Below are 23002 nucleotides of genomic sequence, written 5' to 3'. Positions count from 1 at the left end.
ACCTTAGGGCATCGGAATAATAACATGGGGGTTTACAGTAACTCTCTCTGCTCTGTAAAACTGAAGCGTCTTCTCCTCTCTTCTATTGTATCCCTTCTTCTACTCATGGTACGTATTGGCTTCTTTTCCAAACTCAGTTGCCTCTATTTTGGTGTTTCTTGGACTGAGATAGAGTGATCATGGTTGTGGTTTGAATGCACGACAATTCTGTGGACTAACAAAAAGATGATTTTGTGTTTCTTGTTCTTGAAACTGAAGCAATTGGGGACTTAGGTTGGCGACTAAGGATGACGACGGACAAAAAAAGTTTGAAAGGGCAAGCGATGATTGGCTACGACGACGAAAGCTTTGTTTTTGTCTTCTTCTTTTTTTGTTTTGTCTTAGTTTAAAAAAAATGTTGTGTGTTTTTTCGTTTGGTTCTTAGTGGTTAAATTATAGAGCTTTTTAGAAGGAACTAAAAAAGGTTACTTTCTAGAGTGAAGTCCTTTTTGGTGCAAAATATGGATTCTTATAACGTCATTAGTTTGTGAGGCAATTGTTCAACTTTTGTCCCAGTTCTGCTTAAGGAATTTCAGATTTTGCATTGCCATTGGTGCCTTTTGTCTTGATGAGAATCTTCACTTGAAGGTTCTGTGAAATTTTTGTTGCAACATTTTAAAGCCAATGAAGTCCAGAACTCGTCTCTAAAAGCAAAATGTACTAGAATGGATCTTTTACCCTATTAATCTTGAAGTTGAGGAATTTGCTACATGATGAAAATAGATGTCTGACTTGAGTACATAAAATGTATCAAAATAGAATTCCGTTTAATTACTTCATTAGAACTTTCAAACCAAGACGTATGAATAATTGATGTTTTGTGCCTTGTTTTGTGGTTATTTTGATGTTTTCTGTTGAAATTTATGGTTATTTTTTATGGGATCAGTCACAAATTTTGCCTGTCTGCTGTTACTTTGTGTTCTCTATTCAGTTGAAAGAATATTAATAGAATGATATATTTTTTTGTGTAAGGTATCATTCTAACGATGATTTCAAGTGTAGAGCTAATGTTAGAAAGATTGAGATATCATGAAGGCAAGGAGATTGAAGTATTCTAGGAATTTACGGTTTTGGCAACATAAATTATTTTCGGGACAACTTTTGGAAGCAACAAGATAGAAGGGGAAATATATGAAATTTTTGTAATTTGTGGCTACTTGGTTTTACACTTTGCTTCTCTTTTAATTATACAGTACTATTTTTTTGTCTTTGCACAAAGTTTGTGGAAACCTACTTTCTTGGTACTGAATTCCCTATTCTTAGTGGGTTTCAATTGACAAATTTTTTTTATATAAATTCGTTAGTAATACTAGTACTTTGTTTTATTTAGGTTTAAATTGACAAAATTGAAATATAAATGTCAATGTAAGGTTGCAACAACTATAAGGATAAAATGCTAATTTTACAGGTTTTAATATTTTAAAAATCCAACGGTAACTTCATACATTTGAAACATTATTTTTAATAAAAAAAAGGATAAATTGGTAACTTAATTTTCATAAAAGTTGAGGGCATACTAGTGATTTCATTTTTAAAGAGTGGGTATTTTGGTAATTGATTTGTTGATATTAAAAAAATAATAAAAATAATAAAGTCAAATATATAAGGGTATTTTTGTCTTTTCAGTCAAATATTAACGGAAAACACTAACAGAACCTAACGGAGGGTGGGAAAATGTCGTTTTGCCTAACCTTGGGGGTGAAAAGCCGCTCTCCCTATAATTAAATATGCATGAGTTCATGCAAGAAACAAAGTGTTAAAGGTTTATAACAAATATGATAAACCTTATACACTTTGGTCTAAGAGATATGTCCCATGTAAGAGACATTACTCTTATGGTACGTTTGGTTCAGGGAATGTTGTATCACGGGAGAATGTTGTATTACTGAAAAGATAGATTACCAAGGAATCTTTAGAGAAACGTATTTGGTTGGTTGGAATAAATTGATGGGTATGTTATAATAATATGTTTGGTTGAGAGAATAAATGAGTGGGTATGTTATATAGATTACTAAATTGCCCTCCTTTTTAAATAATAATATATTATTATTTTTTAAATTTTTTTTTACCCCGCTACATTTGAAATTTTGCTAAAACACCCCAGCCATATAAATCTTTAATTTGTAGCAAAATTACCCCCATCCACCCCAAGCCACTGCCGGCAGATGCCGTAATGGCGCACCGCTGACCGGATCTGGCTGGTTGTGCACCAGTAAGGCCTAATCCGACCATGGATCAAAGATTCATGGCCAAAAATGGCTAGATCTGGTCGTAAATATGGCCGTGAAACAGCGACCATTTCATAGCCAAAGATTTGCCCTTTTCACGGCTAGATCTATGGCATTTCACAGCCACATCTTTGGCCGTGAAACGGCCAGATCTGGTCATTTATGGCCATGGATCACAAATCCATGGCCAAAAACGTCCTTACCGACACACGAATGGCAAGATCCCATCGGTCTTGCCTCGATATGATGACTTTCGCCAACGGCTAGCGATGGTGGCTAGCGGCCGGCGGTGGTCTTGGGTAACTGGGGGTATTTTGTTAACTTTTAACTTTTTTATAGCTGGGGTGTTTTAGCTATATTTCAAATGTGGGGGGTATGGGCTAATTGTTATTTGGTAGACATATGAGGGCAAATGTGTCCTAAATGATAAAAGATTAAAGGCAAAATAGGGTCAAAATTAAGATTACCTCGGTAATCTTATATTAATACTCCTTGGGAAGGTAATCTGATTACCTTCAATATTACCAACAGTAAACACTTTTTACAATAAAAGATTATATAATATTTTATTACTTGACAACCAAACGAGAGAATCTTGAAAATTAAACAAAGATTACAGGATTAATCTTATATCACCTCGAACCAAATGCAACCTTAGGACAATATAATTTAACTATTAAATAACGTCTACACAGTTATTAGAAGTTATATAATAGTTATTTATCTTGAGAAAACATATAATTTTTATTCATGGTCTATAAATAAGACCCTAAATAAACTCTGAAGATTCACTTTGTTATTCACATATAGAAAATCGTTATGATGTGGGTGTTACATAATCACTCTATGAACAATGTAGCAAAGAGTAGTCGAGGTTTGAGAGTCTTAATAAAATGTGCGGGATGTTAATGAATGGTTTTCATACGTTTATTCTATCCAAACCTCATGGAGGTTTATGGATATTAACCATAATCATAAACCATAGAATGGAAATGTTCGCATACTACGTTGAATAATAAAGTATATTATTTACTAAAGTAAACAACTTTTTTATATAGTTATTATAAGATTGGTGTCTTGGTTGTGGGGAAAAAAGAGAAAAAAAAAAAAAAAAAACCGAAATATAAATGATAAATATTAAATACTATTTATGTGAGGTTGATTACGAAAGTACTTTTAAATAAATAAATTTTGTGTTATTGAGATTATATCTAAAATATGCGTTTGGCTCCCTATTTCTACCCATATTCCTAATTCTATCCTCCAAATATTATTTGACACATTATTCTGGAAATATTACTATATTTTTTAATTACTTTTAGACCCCTTAAGTTTATTTATTTCATTAAATATCCCCAAAAAAAGTTTAAAAATTAACAAAAACACCCCCATCAACCCATTCTTTGGCCTTTTCCGGTCATCGATAGCCACATCTGGCCATAGATCTGGCCTTTTCTGACTAGATCCACCATGGATTTAGCCGGAAAAGGCCATAGCGACATGTTACGACACAAATCCGACCGGTCTATGTCGTAACACAATTTTCGGGCCAAATTTCGACGGTGGTGGCTGGAATCTGGCATTGCAGGTGGTGGGGGTGTTTTTGTCATTTTATATGTTGGGGTGTTTAATTAAATTAGCAAACCTAGGGGATTTTGTTGTAAATTTTTAAATTTTACCTCGTAATACTCCCCTATTCAACTACCCAAATATTATTCCCAAAATCTTATCCAAAATAATAAACCAAACGCACCCTAAATTATTTTATTTTTAAAGTACATTAATCACGTAAGATTGATGGTATGAATTATGATGGGCAATAGTGTGCCAATAGTTGAGTCCAAAGTGTTTAAAAATTAAAATTATTAAATGAGTAAAAGAATTTTTTTCACCCAAATAATGGTTTAATGACACTTTCTCACCCACAGACTTTTAAAATATCATTTTATTATTCGAATTTATATTTTATTTCTAATTCTGACACCATTGCGATCCCACACCACCACCATTCTCTTCCACTATCATCACTCACCAAACCCCTCAAACTCTACTCCTGTCAATCCCGCTAATCGCCAGCAGTCGAGCAATTTAAGTTTATGCCACTGCCTCTTCCAAGTCAAATTTCGATCAATCCCAACCACCAAAATCTAACCTTTAACTACCAAAAGACTCATCTACCTCTTCTCTTCAAAAGCCCTAACTGCTTGGACCAAGTTTGTTTTTTGTTCGCCATCGGAATATAAATTTGGGTAGTAAAGTGATATTTTAAAAGTTTGTGGGTGGGAGGTTCATTAAGCCATTATTTGGGTGTGAAAAAGTAGTTAACTCTTATTAAATTGGTTAAGATTATTTCAACATGTGTCACAGTAATATAACCCAATTAAAAAAAAATTAGACCCATCGATATTGTTAAGTCATTTATTGTCATATTTATTTATATATATTTGACCAACGTATTGCTAATTAAAGTGCGAGTGGAGTCACATGATTCAAGATCATAGTCCCGTGTATAATATTTAATAACTTAGGAAGATAGCATTTATAATAGGGAGAACGATATTTTCCCACCCAAGCTTTGGCGAAACGACCTTTCCCACCCTTCAAGTTTCAAAATGACACTTTCCTACCATTTTTTAGATTTTGTTATGTTTTCCGTTAATATTTTACTGAAAAAATGAAAATACCCTTAAATATTTGACTTTATAAATTTTTTATTATTTTTTAATTAGCCAAAAAGTCAAATATTGAAAAGTAAAAGAAGATAAAATAGTTAACCTTAACCCTACCTAAAAAGTTATGAATAAGTTTATGGAATTGTTTAAAGTTAAATGACCTTCATATTTATTTATTTATAATGTCATAAATATCTCATCATTATTATTCAATAATCTACTAAATATCTAATGTTTTTCATGATATAATAATTTTCATTTTTACTAATTAACATAAAAAATCAAAATTCCTAATTAATTAAATAAACAAAGGAAAAAAAGATATCTTTACACTTGAACTAATAAATAATCAAGTAAAGACTTTGACTTAACTAAATTTTAATTTATAATAAACTATTTAAGGGTATTTTTGTCCTTTCAATCAAATGTTAACAGAAAACACTAACAAAATTTGACGAATGGTGGAAAGTGTCATTTTGAAACTTGATAGGTGGGAAAGTGTCGTTTCGCCAAACCTTGGGTGGGAAAATGTCGTTCTCCTTTATAATTAAATATTACATTTCTATGCTTCCTAATATATCTTATATGGTCGGTGCTTCGATTATTTCTTTTTAAATTTTTTTATAATTAAATGAATATATTTAAGCACATAATAATGTAGATTAAAAGAGGGATTGGTTAGTGAAAATCCAAAATTAGAGTATGTGAAAGTAATTGATTATATACACAATAACAATTCTATAATTCTATAAACAACAATTGCCATGACATATGTAAAAATAAGTTTAATATATATTGTAAAAATTTTCATGTTGAAGAAACAACTACAACTAGCAAATATACTCACAATAATACAATATAATGAAAGTAATGAGAAGGTGATTGTATAAGGACTCCAAGAACATAAATTCTATGGCCAAAATAATGCTAACATTTCCCTTAATAATAGCTTCTGTCGACTCGGACATTAATCAAAACTTAAAATGTTGATGATGAGCCCCGGTGCAGTTCAACCATTAATAATAGTTTCAGTCATCCACACTGACATCAACATACAAAATCCTGCGAAATTTTCACAACTAATAAATATAAAAGCAGCACCCTCCACTTATATATACTTAATTCTATCAACATCAAATTGTATATCCTAGTAAATTATTCAGAGACAGAGAGTGGAGAGAAAGAGGCAGAACTTCAAAAAATAAAATTGAAATACTGGAACGACCATAAGACAGAAGAAGATGCATAATAATTTCAGAAACTATTGTTTTAAGCCAAACTTTTTTATAATTTTATACGTCTTTTCTTCGATTCTAATTACCGTACGAAAACAGAGGCACAAAATGTTCCAAAAACTTAAGAGGAGATTTTCGTATTTTTGAAAAAGGGTAATGATATTTGTACAAAAAAGGTTGTATAAACTGATGTGGTACATTACAAAGTATGTTACATTAATGTTATGTGGACCCTTATATCACGTGACACTCACATGGCATATTACGTCAGTTTGTACAAACTCTCTTTTACAAAGAGTTTGTATAAATAGCATTACCCTTTTGAAAAACCCGAGGGCCTTAAAAGTACCTCTAAAATACTAGACAATCAAGTATATAAGGACTAAAATTTATCTTCAAAAAACTTAAAAATAATAATAATAGTAGGCTAACAAATCTTTTTCACTAACCTTCTCTTATAAATGCGACGTAAGAGTACGTAATTGATTAGACAGAATCTATTGTTAGATAGTCGGGACCCATTGCGAGATGACTAATTTGCGAGAGAAAGTTAGTATGAAAGATTTATCAGCCTATTACTACCCTAAAAATAATACCTGCAAAAGTTTCCAACAGAGACCATGATCTTCTGCTTGAACTTGATGATGAACCAACTGCATATATACAAAGCTCTTTCAGATTCCATTCAACAAGATTCAATAATTTTTTTTTTTTTTTTTCATTCTTTAATCTGTTATCTGTATGTAATCTAATGATCTAACCTGAGTCACAATTTGATGTGGAGTTCAAGTTCCCACACATGCACAGCTGCCTAACCCCATCACTGCCATACCCACAAGTGCCACCAGTGGCCTCACAGGCTCTGCAGAATTCATCGTTCCCTTGAACCGAATACTTCACACGAATCCCATAAGACCACTCGCTCGGCCCATCATTCTGCAACGGCGCAAGACTGTACGCACTAGAATACCCTTCACATTGAAGCTTCGTAAGATTAATCACCTTGATCGACTCAAAAGCCACCGCGCAACACTCCGGTGGGCCTGACCCGAACATCTTGCCCACCCCTTTACGGCCCACCAAACTCCAAGCCGGACATCCGTAGTACTCCTCGCATCCCATGCCCGAAACATTCCTGCACGGCAAGTGCTGCCCCGGAAAACCCTGGAAGAGTGGGGACTGAGCCGAGCATCCTATTAACATGAACACGTTGTCAGCCGTTGGATTGAAGTACGGCGCTCGCCAGTGATCGACGGCGAAGCCGTTGCCCTTGCTGCCGAGGACGATGGTGTCACAGGTTGACATGTGAGGGTCGTGGAGGGTGAGTGATTGAAAAGCGTAGTCGATTTCTAGGACGCGGTAAGATCCTGAGCTGATGTGGAACATTAACACATCATTCACGCAAAACAGGAGGTCTCGGAAACCGGGGTGGCCGCAGCCTTGTTGAAGTGCAAACGGGTAGTCGATGGTTATGTTTCCGCAGTATGATCTGCAATTGTTGACGTGGGCGTCGGCTAAAGTTGAAAGAATGAATAATGGGAGGGCGGCGAAGAAGAGTTTAGACATGGAGGCAAGTAATGAGAGGAAACGGGAAGGAGAAGGGAAGAGAAATGGAGGCAGTAGCGACACTTTGCTTAGTTCAAGAAATGAATTTTAAGGACTTTATTCACATGTATTGTTGAGGAATTTTTCCTTTTTTCTTTTTAAATTAATCATTCTGCTGCTTTTTGTATTTGGGATATAGCTTTAGTTTGCTTTTTGTTGTTGCAGGAAGAAGACGATGGTTGCTTTGTAATCAAGTAAAATTTTGCTTGTCTGTGACTAGAACAGTGGAATTCCAAGGTGCAATTTTTGAACTAAAAAGAGAATCCAGTTGGCCTTGGAGAATGGAGATGTCAAAATATGGGGTGGTTTTGTTGGTTTTTGAAACTCGTGGGGATTGACATCAAACCAAAAGATTTGGGGTGTCAATTAACACTCTCATTAAGTAAATGGGTAATTTGGCTTTTGCCATAACTCTATTATGTTTTTTTTTTTTTTAAGATGAGTGAAATAGTAACTTTGTTCTTATAAGAAAGTGATGGGATAAAGTGATTACTTTGGTCTTATAAGAAAAATGTTTTGCAAACCTAACAACAATGTAACAAAATTAGTTCAAAGAGATATTTGTGGTAAAAAATTTAAACTTTGAAGATCCATTTATGAAAAGAACAAAATTTGTCATTCGAATGATAAATTCAAAAGTCTGTAAGTGTTAGACATGATATTCTCCCCAAATAAAATCAATCGGCCTTAAACATGTCAAAATCAATGATTAGGAACCCGGCTCGACCCAGCCGGTTGAACCGATTCATCTGTGACTCAAAGCCTTCACCAAGTCGACCTACAAATTTTCCTATTCATTCAAAACCCTAGAAATTAAGACATCAATCCGTGAACAATTGAAGGCTAGAATTTGAAGAGGAATGGCTGGTGAGTGGAATGGTGGCAACGACATCAATTTTCGATGAGTGAATCAACCAGAAATCGCAAAATAATGTCACCGAAAAAAACTTCTTGTCACTGGCGATTGGGGGTGGGGGGCGAACGAGGGAGGGTTGAGATGGGTTTTGGTCAAGAGGCTAAGGGGAGTGTTTTCGTGGTGATGGGGTGTAACGCCCCACCCGAGGTACGTAGCTAATGTCTCTTACTTTCCTCTTGTTTGACTTGGAATATTGTTAATATGGTTTGGTTGCCTTGAAATTGTAGAGACTTGGTGGAATTTTGGGGTCACTGTCTTCGCCGCGGCGACGAGCCTAACAAAAAGTTTAATGAAGTTTCTAGAATTCTTCCTTTGGAGCACAATGACCATTCTACCTCTAATTAGCAGGAAAAGTGGGGAGTGAAATGCAAGGTAATTGCATGGAGAATAGTTTAATTGAGGGTGCAATTGTAAGGAATTAAAAGGGAAAAAGTGGAATTCTTAAGAAAGAGTAAGGGTAAAATGGGAAAATATGGAGAAAATATGAGATAATAAGGGTTTAACTTTAGAAACTCATTCATTCATCTTCTTCTCCACCGCCATTCTCCTTTCCTACTTCCTCTCAATTCCTTTTTCATTAGTTCAAGGATTTTGAAAGGGCTTTTTGGAGTGATTGGAGTAGAAAATCAAGCTAAGTCATCCTAAGGTAAGGATTCTTGCTTTGGATGTAAGGTTTTGTGTATTTTTGTATATTAAAGTTGTATGGTTTTATTGTTTAAAGGGTAGAGAAAAGTCAAGCAAATAAAGGAAAGGAAATACTAGTGAGAGTTCTTTATTACAAGGTAAGTAAATCCCAACTCAAGTTAAGATTTGAGAATTCTTTTGAGTAGAGATTTAGTAGAAATGATGTATGCATGTTTTATGTATGTATTTGAGAAATTGAGTAGAGAGATATGTCTACTTGTTGAGAATTAGATTGAGATAAGTATGCATGTTGAGTTTGTTGGATGCTTTCCCTTTATAAGAAGTGTGGATATTTGATGAGTTGAGATGAAGTTAGATGAGAATGAGCTTATATTTTGGGAGTGTTCTTCTATGGTATGGATTATGCCCATGGAAGGGAGTTTTCCTTCCAATTTTGGATGGTTAAAAAGAGAAATAGAGTTATAGTTAGAAAAGAGTTTTATATGCACATGAGTTGTTTGATGAAATGCCTAAGAGAAGCATGAGAATGAGTTATGAACCTTCATTAATGCAACATTGCATATTGGCATTTCCTAAGTGCATTAATAGGCATGAACCATCTATATGCATTAATTGCGCATTGAGAGAGAACTTGAGAAAAAGTTAAGAAAGAGTAGAGAATTACTCTAAGAGTTAAGCTACATTATGATGAGTAGCTAGAGAATTAAAGAAGAGAATAGAGTAAGTCGTGCGATGGAGAACCCGTGAGTGATGAGTAGAATTACGAGAGTGGATGCTTTGTGATCCCCAGCCGTGCCTCCGGTAAGATGGGGCCGTTACCGTCACGTAGAGTGGAACATGAGATTCCAGCCGTGCCTTCGGTAAGAAAGGGTCGTGACATTCAAGAGATATAGAGAAAGAATGTACACTCACATGGCCAAGGGTTTCGAATCCATGCATGACCAAATCCGATCGGTAGAGAAATGAGTAGAAGTCACGTAGAGTGGTAGCGCCCAGCCGTGCCTCCGGTCAGATGAGGCCGTGACACACACCAGAGGGTGTATAGCAAATAATATGAGAAACNTTCTCTCAATTAGTAAAAGAGTTCTCTTCTAGCATCTCTTGTGAGTTTGTGTGAGTGTTTTCTTACTTGCAGGGCTAGGAGCGTGAGCAAGCAAGGCTGACTTAGGGCAATCGTCGGGAGATTAGCACCTAAGGCCGAACGAGTCCGAAGGGAAGCAATCGGGTCGTTACACTAGGCGAGTTAAGCCTAGCCCGCCAAAGCATGTAACCCGCCGCGGGCCGGGCTGGGCGGGTCACTTTTCTACCTTTAGCTAGAAACAAGCCCTATTTGTCGATGCTGACGATCATGTTTGGGGTGTTTTTGCAAGCTTTAAAACCTATAGAGATTTATAAAATTTTTAAGGGTATTTTTGTTATATTTCAAACCTTTAGACATCAGTTTGACCCGTCGGTCAAATCTGTAAAACCACTCGACTCGTGACCTGGTGGCCTAGTTGAGTCACTACATAGGTCGGGTTTCTAATCATTGGTCAAAATACAAAATATGGGGTGGTTTTGTTTGGTTTTGAAACTCATTGGGATTGACTGGTTCAACCAAAAGATTTGGGGTTTCAGTTAATTATCCCTAATATTAAATTATTAAGTACAATAATATTTTGCTTTTCATACAATTTAGTCGGACAAAAATCATATAAAATTTACATAAAATACTAATCTATCTTTTGTTTTTTTGTTTGATTTTATGTATGGTATTGTTCTAATTAGAAATAGGGCTTGAAAGTAATTTCAGATAAAACACAGGAGAATATTGTCATTTCGGAGACTACACTCACCGCAAGAACTGAAGAGAGCCATCACCACACCACAGCGGTTCAAGTCGGCAGCCGAGAAACCGATGGAAAATATATAGAAATCTGATTGATCAAATTCATTATCCCGTACAACCGACTCATCAAGGTTTCAATTTACAAATGGAAGCGCTCGAGAAGTCCGAAGAAACTGTTTCCAAGGTAACTCTCTCTCTTGTTTACTGCATTTTATTCTTTGTGAATTTTGATAACCAACAACAACCTAACCCAAAATTTTTGGATAAAATTTAGAATAGTCAACGACTAGCAGGAACAGTCAACTGGGGAACCGCCACTGTGATCGGAGTGTTCGCAGGGATGTTGTACGGTGGCAGCAAGGAAGCATCTGCTTCAGTGGTAAGTATTGTGTTTGTTCTGTTAAAGAATTTAGTCATTTGTAGCAATGAATGAGAACTAAACTTGTAGATGTGGGTTCATTTTGGGATGTTCATGATAAAAAGTTGAGTAATTTACATCAAAGTTCCTAAGTTTGATATAAGATGGCAGTTCATGTTAATGTTTTCACTATGTAGTTGTATTTTAACTGTGGTTTGATTGTTCTTATGAGATTTTTTTTTGTGTTTATGCAGAGCAAGGATGCAGAAGTGATGTTAAAGCTTGGAAGCACGACAGATAAGCGTGAGCAATATCGGTTGATGAGAGATGCAATGGAGAAAAGGTTTATTCGAGTAACTCGTGGCTCTATTGTTGGTGGAGTGCGCCTTGGAATGTTCACAGCTGCATTTTGTGGTTTACAAAATCTGCTTGCTGAGAAACGGGGCGTGCATGATGTCTTCAATGTTGTTGGTGCTGGTTCAGCTACTGCAGCTACATTTGGGTTAATTAGTAAGATATCATACATCTCTCATCTTACATGTTCAGTCACTGGTTATTGGCTTCGGTTTACATAATCCAGTGGCAACTACTTTACAGTTACTTTCCGTGTAGTCAAATTAACCTGTAATATTTAGCATCATTTGTTTACAAGTTGAAGAGCGATGAATCACAACCTTTCTCTGATTACCCTTCTGATGTCATTTTATTGTACCTCAGTGCCGGGCTCACTACTTTGGCGTGCAAGGAATGTGGCACTTGGATCAGCTTTGGGAGCAGCAATTTGTTTCCCTCTTGGTAATAGATTTACTCCTTTTGTAGCTTATAAAATGGCATGTCACTTGACCTCTAACACATTCTTGATCACCCTTGCTATCTTGTTTGTTGATGATGAAATGTTATTGTTGTTATAGTAGGCATTTTATACGCAAATTAATAATAATAGGAATCACCATATGGTAGTCACTAACCCATATTTGGTTGATAATCATATGAAGTGATAGTATCATTTTAATGATTTTTCATTGCATCAGGTTATTTCTTTTCCACGAAATATCGACATTTTCCTTCTGAATACAGCAAAAGTAGGTTTAGTTTAAACATCCATGCTAAATTTAGTGCGTGGATCTCACCTCTGCTTGATAAGTTTCCTTTTATTTATTCTGTTTTTAAAAGAAAAGCTCTTACATTTTGTAGCTGATTACAACATGTTGGCTGATTCTGTGATGTATTTACAGCGTTCAAGAGTAACTCTATTGTTCATTTACTTTGAGATTAGATCAATCAAATCTACAACAGAGACTGAGAAAAGAAAATTGTGAAATGGAATTGAGCATAGAATGTGTGGTGCAGAACTTGAAAATATGACATTTATTTGATGACAGGTTGGGTTCAGTTGAAGTTGGTAGAGAAAGCAAATGAGGGGAGTATGGCTGCTTACCATAATTCAGGTGGAGGGGAAGCAAAGAGCGGTGTTGGTGCTGCCATTGACCGGCTTGAAGAAAACTTGAGTAAGTAGAATAAAGCCTTCTGATTTTAGGTGGGGAGATAAAAATTCGGGAGAAGGAAGCCAATGGACTGCCCAAAACAGGATGTGACGCTTTTGTCATTCACATATATCTCTATTGTGGTGGCCCAACATATTGAGGAATAACACACTCAATCTCTGTATTACGTAGGAGTTGTTTCTTAGTCTGATTTTATTGAGGTTTATGATATTAATTTCTAATAACATTTCTATTACCCTTGGATTTTGCTTCACATGTAAGAATTTTGTTTGAAATTGTTTCAGTAAGTTATATCTTGATTTTTGAGGGGTTAAAGTCATATGTGTGAAGAATTTGAATAAAGGATTTAAGGTCACTTATCTTGTGACATAAAGTTTTTTGCAGCATAATGCTTTGGCTTTGTTGAAAAAACTGTTTAACGGACATTGTTTTATCTTGAATTCTTCAACACCAACCTCGTCGAGTAAGTTTTATAAAGTACAAAGTAAATGTGTTTGTGACAAACAGAAGTCGTAGCATACAACAGATGAGCTGATAGAAAGAATAATATGCAATGAATAAGTCGAGAAAATAACCTCTTCTTAAAACTAATGTCATCTACAACAGATTGGATGAACAACCTACCAAAATTTTTGCTTCACTAGGAATAACCAAGGAAAGCTAACTCTCTGCAGACCTTTGTATTTGTATGCTTTTTCATACTGCTCCATCAAAACTTGCAAAGACCATGAACTCCAGTAAAGATCATTGGGTGGCCCAGCACTTGCTCTCTTTTCCTTTCTCTTCCCCTGCAGTCCTGAATTTGAAACCTATGCAGAAGATTTTTCAGAGAACTCTCCATACATCAACGTATTCCTTATTCTTCATTGCCTGCAATATTGAGAAGAGTTTATGTGAGGGAGATACATTTCATTAAAATCCAGTATTATTTACCGATAGAGAAGTCAGAGATTAGTCACCATCATTGTGGTTTTGCGATGTGTTCTCTCTTGCCTTCTTTGCCATTGTCCTCTTTGCTGCTTCAGCTGTGACCATGTAGCCCAAAATTAATAGTGACGAGAGGTACATAAATCTTTCAAGCCAACAACTACGAGACAAACAAGAAATCCCAGCCAATAAAACTGTTTCATATTCCTGTTATCCAATCTTACCCTTATATTTCCTTTTCTTGTTAGCTCTTCTTCTCTTCCTCTCTGCCTGCGTTAGTTCTGCTTCTTCTTTCACATCACCTTTGCCAGCAAAGACTTCCTCCGGAGCTAGCATAGCTGCATCTGAAACAGCAATAGGTGCAATCTACCCACAGAAGACATATCAAGTGTATTAGTTTAGAGTTACAGTTTATTACAACAAAGCAAAAACTTCAAATTTTTTTTTCAATAAACCCTTACCTCTTCCATGGCTAGAGCAGGGACATTTGCTTGTATAGACATGTCATCAATAACCTATCCAGGTCAAGACATCAAAGATAAATAAGCAGAGCATTCCCAGAAAATGCATGTATGGCTCCAAATATAGATTATATTTATTATGATAATTGAGAAGCATACAGGTTTCGGAGTGAAGTGGAAATGAGAAAGTGCATCCAACTTCAAGCACAGTTTCTTGAAGAGCATGCTTGCCTAGCAGAAATGACAACAAAAAAGTTAGACGAATATAACACTGCCATTGTAGATTAAATTGAAAGGACACAAAGAAACAGAGTAAAATGGGATTATATATAGTCTAACAACTAATTAGTGAAAACATATTCTTCTAAAAACAAAAAATGCGACGAAGTACAAGAAAGAATGAATTAGGGGCAACAGTGAACACAATAAAACGACTTAGGTAGGTACCTCTTTCTTCTGTTCATCTGAGAAAGACAATGGAGCGGCAGCTGGATTTGTCTTTTGAACATATTCTTCCTGCAAATAAATAAATGACCAATAGTTCAGTCACTAATGCTTGCAACATATATACAACCCAGTCTGCAGAATAACAGATCTAGAAAAGAGGAGGGAAAAAGCATCTAATTCAATAATGTGCACTGGTCATAATGCTCAAACCTCATAAATTTCAGCGAGACCCTTTTTGCTCTTATTCTCATCCTGCAAATTTAACAAAAAGGAGATTGAACATATCACTTTTCATCCTAACAAGTGTAAATAGGGAGATAAAAAATGAAAAGTTAACTATTTCAAAGAAATTGTACTTACCAACTCTTTCAATTCTCTCGGTGCTTTAGTGGGTAAACTAGGAGCCTTTTGAACATCATCAAATTGCCCCTAAAAAAATTATCATAGAAAAGTAACTTGTTAAAAATTTAGAGAGAGAGAGAGAGAGAGAGAATTCAAACAAATACCCAATGATCAATCATAGCAACTGTCAAAAGAATCATTGTACATTGCATATGAAGACAATTAGAATATTAAGTTCACCTCAAGAATCCTCTTTTTAATTATCTCTTCAAGTGATGCTGTAAACTCCTCAGTAATTACAGGGGCAGGCCTCACATTGTGTTGAAAATCTAAATCAACTTCTAAAGCACTGTTCTTCGGTCTTTGTGCAGCAGTTACCTGTTATCAAGAACCATAGTGTCTAAAACCCATGCACAACTTCATATACATAGTTGATTTACATCTAAAACATGCGAATAAAATACAAGCATTTCTAACACAAGATATTGAAGGAATAACAAGCTTACCTCTCCTTGCATGGTCCAAGTTTTTGGGTCCAAATTTGCTTTCTCCATCTTCTCTATTTCAGATTGAAGTTTCTTAAGTTGTTTTTCATGTGTGGAAAGGTTATCATTTTTCTGCAAAAGGAAAGAAACTTCAAGAGTTATCCTCAAGAGTGATTTTCAATCTAATATTTGCTAAAATGAATTGGTTCAATTAATATGCTTAATATAAAAAACAAGTACCTGGTTTTCCATTGCCTTGTCATCATCTTGTTCATCATCCAAGTCCGAATCTTCTTCTGACTCATCAATTGTTGTTGATTTTTTCTGGGGAACTTTTTTCCTTTTCCCACCAAAGAAGTCTTCATACCTAAATATAAAAAAGAAATTGTACAAGGTAAATGAAGGGCAATATAAAGCACACTAAGATTTAGAAATTATAATGTATACAAAAACAAAGCTAGACTCACTTAACAAAAGCATTTGGCACAAAAATTATAAAACACAAGTTCCACCCACGATCTTATAACCAATAAATAACCAGAGCAGACTTGAAAAGAAAAGAAAAAATGCATCTCTGTGATAATCGTCAGAGCAGACTTGAATTTACAGATAAATAGTAATGAGAAAGCACCTGGCATTTTCCAACTCGTCCGCATTTTCATCCTCCTCATCATCAAAAAGACCGAGCTGCAAAACCATGAGTCTTAGGAAGAATGACAAGAAAATAAATGAAAATAAAGAGCTGATTCCTATAAAAAATGCACTGCAACTCCCNCACCAAAGAAGTCTTCATACCTAAATATAAAAAAGAAATTGTACAAGGTAAATGAAGGGCAATATAAAGCACACTAAGATTTAGAAATTATAATGTATACAAAAACAAAGCTAGACTCACTTAACAAAAGCATTTGGCACAAAAATTATAAAACACAAGTTCTACCCATGATCTTATAACCAATAAATAACCAGAGCAGACTTGAAAAGAAAAGAAAAAATGCATCTCTGTGATAATCGTCAGAGCAGACTTGAATTTACAGATAAATAGTAATGAGAAAGCACCTGGCATTTTCCAACTCGTCCGCCTTTTCATCCTCCTCATCATCAAAAAGACCGAGCTGCAAAACCATGAGTCTTAGGAAGAATGACAAGAAAATAAATGAAAATAAAGAGCTGATTCCTATAAAAAATGCACTGCAACTCCCTTGAAAAGATATGGATTATATAGTAAAATTCTCTAAAACCAAGTTCAAACCCATCAAATTTCTCAATATTCACAAACACCGAATAGAAAAAAGAACCCTCACCTCCTCCTCGTCTTCTTCATCCTCTTCATCGTCATCATCCTCGTCCTCATCCAACACTTTTCTCCCTCCTTTCTTCTTCTTATTATCACTATCCTTCTTTATTCCATATTCCCTAGCTTCATCCTCCTCTAAATACTCCTGCAATTCATTTATCTTCAAAAAATCATCTTCTATCCCTCCTTTTCCCTTCTCTTCTTCCTCCATTTCTTCCTCTTCACTCTCACTTCCTTCATCTTCATCTTCATCTTCCTCTTCCTCTTCCTCTTCCCCTTTCACTTCCTTTTCCTCCTCCTCCTCCTCCTCCTCCCTATCATCATCATCATCATCATCATCATCATCAAACCCATCATCCAATTCTTCATCAAAACCATCACTTTCCTCCTCAAGACCCTTCCTTTCCACTCCCAAACCCTTCTTATCACCTTCTAAAACCTTCTTAATCTCCCCAATTTCCCCCGGATTCTTCTCAAACTTCTTCACTTCTCTCTTAAGGCTCGACAACAGAGGCTGCGACTGCAAATCTATCTGCTGCCAAATCTGTTCCGCATCGAACCCGTTTACCAATAATTGATCCAACGGCGATTTTGGGGCATAAGTTTTAAGGAATGAGAACAGCTTTTCTGAAGCACTACGCGCCGTATCAGAAAGCTCCGCACTCGGCGCTAGCCACAATGGTGGCTCCGTTGATTTTAGGCGGCGCAATGCTTCCAAGTCAAGTGACGCTTCACTTGAGGTTGCCATCTCCATCCACTATGCTTCTCTGTAGTGACTCTGGTTAAGGGGTTTTACAGAATTAGGGTTTTGTATTTTTTTAATTTTTCTCATAAAAAAAAAAAAAAAAAAAAATTGAAGCAAGTTAAGTACTTATAGTACACGCGCGCGTGTTCGCACATTACTAAATCATATATTTTGAATATTAAAATTTTCTTAAATAAAATGTAGAAAAACAAAAAAGAAATCCTCTGAGTAAATAGTTTGTGAAAATTCATTATATATGTTTATCGTATAATGTAGATTTAAAAATATTAATAAACAAATAATTTGTGGAGTAATTATTGTATTACTAAAATAGATTAATTAATTTTTTGAGGAGTTATTATTATTATTAAAGGAAAATAAAAAAAGAAGGCAATATGACATACGCAACTTTTTGTCAAACTGAGTATGCTCCTTAATCCGTTTCCGACAAATTAAGAAACAGAATCGAAACAAAGAAAACATAGAAAACGTTTTCAAAATTCTCACCCCACTTTCAAAAATTTCCCCTCTCTATACCTCTCAGTTTGGATCCTCCCAAGTTTTCTTCATTCAATACACGATCTGGGTTTTTATCAACTGGGGTACGTCCTATTGAATCTTTGGTTTTTATGTTAAATCACATCGTTGATTCCGTTTTCAACACCTTGATTCATTAATTAATTGATTCCAAATGAATAATGGAGAGGGAACTCGTGAGAACGCCTCCGAAGTCGCCTCTCCGGACGTGTTTGATTCGTTCCCGCCGAAATCGGACGGTGGTGATGTGTCACCTGCGTCATTGTCACACTACTCCTCGTGCGGGGAATCCGAGTTCGAGCGATATTGTAGCGCGAACTCGGTTATGGGCACACCCAGTGTGCGTAGCTTGTATGGTACTTCATTGAACGATGGTTTAGATTCTGAGTTTGGTTCTTTAAATAGTCTTGGATTCGGGGAGGATGTTAATTTTGAGAATTTTATTTTGGGTGGTGATAGAAAGGTTTCTACTTTAGGTGATCATAAAATTGAGTTTCGCAAACAAAGAAATGATGATAAGGATGAAAAAATAGGGAGTGGTTTTAGTGGGTTGCGATTGTATGATGATAGTTATGAGGGAAGAAATGTTGACGAGGATATGGCATTGAATAGTTGTGGAACCGTGAGTGGAGATAATTTTGCATTGGAAGGTACTGTTGAGAATGTATTGATTGGAGGGAGTTGTAGTAATGTTCGGGTTGGTGAGAGGAGCATGAATGGTGTGAGAGATGCTTCGGATGTTGAAGGGGGTCCTTCGCTTTGTGTGGATAGTGAAGTTAAGGGCAGTTGCCAAGATGGGTTGCATTTGCAATTCTGTTCAGAGTTTGATAGAAGGGAGATGGAGCTGGAGGAAGATGGGACTTCTTCAAGATATGAGCACTCAGAAGGTGAGGATTCGATGTATAACTATGGTAGTGATGAGGAGCATAAAAATATTTCATATTATCCGAGGAAAATGGAATATGTAAAGGAAGCAAAATGCGAGAAGGAAAATCCATTACTTATCAATTCCCGTGTGGCATTTGGTTCGGAAGATTGGGATGATTTTGAACTAGAAGTCGGAGGAAGTACTATGTCTTCACCTATGTTAGATAAATTTCAGGAGAAGAGAGAAGTGAATTTTGAAAGTGATAGGAATCTTTTAGATTCTGTGACCTCAATTGCTATTCCAAGTGACAGTCAGAAAGAGCAAATAAATGATACGAAAGATGTACCTGGAGTCAGTGGAAAAATTCAAGGTGCGGATGATTCTGAAGAAAACATTAATCACACTGTTATGAACCCTGCTTGGTCTTCCTGTCATATTAATCAGGAGTCTTTGGAAAAAGACAAAGACATTCCTGCAGCCAGATATCAAGTTCAAGGTGCTGATGTTTTGGCACAAAATTCCAAAAGCTCTTTCTCAGCCCCCATTAATTTGCCAAGGTTTTCTGGGCTCGATGAAGTTGTAAGTTCTGTTGTCAGAAATCAAGTCCAAAGGACAGAAAATACTAAAAGTTCTTCCCCTACCTCAATTTGTTTGCCAAGATTTTCTGGGGTAGATCATGATGTAGGAGGTATTTCTATTGCCAGTAATGAAGTCCAAGATGCTGATGATGTGACCATGTACCATAATAATGGCTCTGTTAGTAATGCTTTTGTGAGGGAGCAGGACCCAGTGGTTGAGAAGGCTCCCTTGAAGATGGGGTTGGACACTATTGATTCCAGAATGGAAATTATTAATCAATATTTGAGTAACAAGGAACGCAGTACCAATGACAGTGGAAGTTTAGAGAGCGAAGAATTTGGGCATTTAAAAGCACAGTTTCTCCCTCTTGCTGAAATTCCCATAGATCAACTTTGTGCTCCTTCAATTGGATCTGCTAAAATGTCACATTCAGAACCCTTTGAAGACTGTGAACCAACACTATCCCCACCAACATTTGGAAATATCTTGAATCCATCAAAGAATGCTCCAGCCTCGGCAGATCTTTCTGATGACCATCCGGCCTTGACCAAGGTCAGTACTTACTACTTAACATTGAGTAATCATTTTCTTGTTTATTCATTTTTCATCTTTTTTCAGTTTTTCGTGTCCTAATGTTAGTGATTGTACCTTTTTTATTTCAATAATTTATAAGAGTAAGCCCTACTTATTTGTGCATATTATTATAGGTTTTATACTCAGAAACTCCTATATAGTTGATCAACCGCCATATTTGGTGAAGCATAGTGTTAGCTCTTCATTTGGCATGTATTTGTTTCTGTCTCTTCTAAGTTGCTTGTTTTCTTATCTCTATACCATAATATATTGCAGAAAGAGAATCTTGAGTTACATGATTTTTATGACGAGGTTGTTCATGAGATGGAAGAAATTTTGCTTGACTACAATGAGTCCCCTGGGGCTAGGTTCTCTCAGGGTAACCAGATCTTTAAATCTCAAGTTTCTCTACCTCTGAGAGATGGCAGCTCCACAGCTTCTCCTTCTGGTACAGATGATGCTTACCCACTGACTTCACTCCCACTGAGAATTGATGGGGTTGAAGTGGTTGGTGCCAAGCAGAAGAAAGGTGATGTTTCACTCAGTGAAAGATTGGTTGGAGTGAAGGAATACACTGTTTATAAAATAAGAGTGTGGAGTGGAAAGGATCAGTGGGAGGTTGAACGCAGATATCGTGATTTCTTTACTCTCTATCGTCGCTTGAAATCATTTTATGCTGACCACGGCTGGATTCTCCCTTCTCCCTGGTCATCTGTAGAAAAAGAATCTCGCAAGATATTTGGAAATGCATCTCCTGATGTTGTTGCTGAGAGAAGTGTTCTCATTCAGGAGTGTTTACAATCTGTCATCCGTTCCTGTTCTTTTTCCAGCCCTCCTGGTGCGTTGATTTGGTTCTTGTCTCCACAGGACTCATTACCTAGTTCCCCTGTTTCAAACACACCGGTTTCTCGGTCCACATCTTTTACTAGAGGGGCAGATGCACAAAACACTTCTCCTTTAGGGAAGACCATATCTCTTATTGTTGAAATTCGACCACAAAAATCCATGAAACAGATGCTAGAAGCACAACATTACACTTGTGCTGGATGCCACAAACATTTTTTTGATGGAATGACTCTAATACAAGACTTTGTTCAGACTTTTGGGTGGGGCAAACCTCGACTTTGTGAATACACTGGTCAGTTGTTCTGTTCTTCCTGCCATAATGGTGACACGGCAGTCTTGCCAGCAAGAGTATTGCATCATTGGGACTTTACACGATATCCAATTTCTCAATTGGCTAAATCATATTTGGATTCTGTATATGATCAGGTAATTGTAAACCAGCTTTTATTGTGTTTACATTGTCAACATCACATGGTAGATTTGAGTGTGTAGAAGAATTGATGTTATACAAGAGTTGACATAACTAAGAGATTATGTTTACTTTTATCACTTGACTGTCAGGCCACCCCTGAAAGTCCCAACTCAAATCTTGACCATAGTTGAGATTTGCTGATCATAAGAATGGAAAATGAAAGAAAAAAATGTATTGAAAGTGCCTGATGGCCATGCCTACACTAATTTAATAGACTGAAAATCAGGATCAATTGACAACTAAAAGTCTAAATACCCTGTTCTTCATTGGTCATATTTGTTGGATTATTGTCTCTTTTTAACATCTCTAATAAAACCAAAAAAGTAAAAAATGAAAATAAGAAACAAAAGAAAGACGGAAAAAGGGAATTGAAAGGATCTTTTAGCTGGGGTCTCCTAAATTAACTTTTGAATCCTATCTTATGCTGAAGGAAATGTGAGATAACTGCATGTAACTAGATGGTCAAAACTATATTTTTTTATCTTGGATATATTTTAGATTCTTTTGTATAATTCTTTTTTCGATCCTGGACTACTCATCAAGCAGCTCTGTATGTATTGAGATGAAACATTCCCGTGTTTGAATTTCGCCATTTCATGTATTACAGATTCAAGTTAAGCTTTCAAGGTTAACGTAATTCTTAATTAAGACTGTTGATGATATATATCTTTATATTCTTGCAGCCCATGCTTTGCGTGAGTGCAGTTAATCCTTTCCTGTACTCAAAGGTGCCAGCCCTACAGCATGTAATGGGTGTAAGGAAAAAAATAGGAGCTATGCTTCCATTTGTTCGCTGCCCGTTTCGTAGGTCCATCAACAAAGGACTTGGATCTCGAAGATATCTTCTTGAAAGCAATGACTTTTTTGCGCTCAGAGATCTCATTGACCTTTCCAAAGGACCATTTGCAGGTTAACTAATCAATAGCTTCTTTTTTATTTGTTAGTGTGAAGATATTTCTTAAGATTTATGGGCGTGACGGTGGCTCCGTTGATTTTAGGCGGCGCAATGCTTCCAAGTCAAGTGACGCTTCACTTGAGGTTGCCATCTCCATCCACTATGCTTCTCTGTAGTGACTCTGGTTAAGGGGTTTTACAGAATTAGGGTTTTGTATTTTTTTAATTTTTCTCATAAAAAAAAAAAAAAAAAAAAATTGAAGCAAGTTAAGTACTTATAGTACACGCGCGCGTGTTCGCACATTACTAAATCATATATTTTGAATATTAAAATTTTCTTAAATAAAATGTAGAAAAACAAAAAAGAAATCCTCTGAGTAAATAGTTTGTGAAAATTCATTATATATGTTTATCGTATAATGTAGATTTAAAAATATTAATAAACAAATAATTTGTGGAGTAATTATTGTATTACTAAAATAGATTAATTAATTTTTT

At 35.9% G+C, this 23002-nt stretch overlaps 4 protein-coding genes across 5 annotated transcripts; 2 read left to right on the top strand and 2 right to left on the bottom strand.

Moving 5' to 3' along the window:
• Positions 1-5787: 5787 nt before the first annotated feature.
• Positions 5788-7804, bottom strand: LOC116136903. The gene is made up of 3 exons (XM_031422567.1): positions 6936-7804; positions 6771-6827; positions 5788-6001 (listed from the first exon to the last, which is right to left on the bottom strand). The coding sequence occupies exons 1-3, from the start codon at positions 7738-7740 to the stop codon at positions 5949-5951; spliced, it is 915 nt and encodes a 304-aa protein (XP_031278427.1). The 5' UTR covers positions 7741-7804; the 3' UTR covers positions 5788-5948.
• Positions 7805-11119: 3315 nt separating this feature from the next.
• Positions 11120-13128, top strand: LOC116136370. Its single transcript, XM_031422087.1, has 5 exons — positions 11120-11352; positions 11443-11547; positions 11781-12036; positions 12244-12321; positions 12909-13128. Exons 1-5 carry the CDS (start codon positions 11314-11316, stop codon positions 13040-13042), a joined length of 612 nt encoding a protein of 203 aa, XP_031277947.1. The 5' UTR covers positions 11120-11313; the 3' UTR covers positions 13043-13128.
• Positions 13129-13465: 337 nt separating this feature from the next.
• Positions 13466-17795, bottom strand: LOC116135606 (U3 small nucleolar ribonucleoprotein protein MPP10). Of its 2 annotated transcripts, none has more exons than XM_031421327.1 (13): positions 16998-17795; positions 16753-16808; positions 15934-16060; positions 15715-15825; positions 15449-15586; positions 15227-15295; positions 15077-15118; positions 14867-14935; positions 14579-14650; positions 14420-14473; positions 14183-14324; positions 13991-14056; positions 13466-13901 (listed from the first exon to the last, which is right to left on the bottom strand). In XM_031421327.1, exons 1-13 carry the CDS (start codon positions 17742-17744, stop codon positions 13888-13890), a joined length of 1707 nt encoding a protein of 568 aa, XP_031277187.1. In that variant the 5' UTR covers positions 17745-17795; the 3' UTR covers positions 13466-13887. The 2 variants fall into 2 exon arrangements, with proteins under 2 accessions (XP_031277187.1, XP_031277182.1); XM_031421322.1 differs by lacking the exon at positions 16753-16808 and adding an exon at positions 16325-16380 and having other exon boundaries at positions 16998-17794.
• A 375-nt stretch (positions 17796-18170) lies between these two features.
• Positions 18171-22574, top strand: LOC116135597. The gene is made up of 3 exons (XM_031421315.1): positions 18171-20271; positions 20569-21564; positions 22294-22574. The coding sequence occupies exons 1-3, from the start codon at positions 18427-18429 to the stop codon at positions 22522-22524; spliced, it is 3072 nt and encodes a 1023-aa protein (XP_031277175.1). The 5' UTR covers positions 18171-18426; the 3' UTR covers positions 22525-22574.
• The last annotated feature ends 428 nt before the right edge of the window (positions 22575-23002 follow it).

This window comes from Pistacia vera, unplaced genomic scaffold, assembly GCF_008641045.1.
Source record: "Pistacia vera cultivar Batoury unplaced genomic scaffold, PisVer_v2 Contig109, whole genome shotgun sequence".
Lineage (NCBI taxonomy): Eukaryota > Viridiplantae > Streptophyta > Magnoliopsida > Sapindales > Anacardiaceae > Pistacia > Pistacia vera.
Note: the sequence above shows the minus strand (reverse complement) of the source record. Positions and strands in the feature narration are given on the sequence as shown.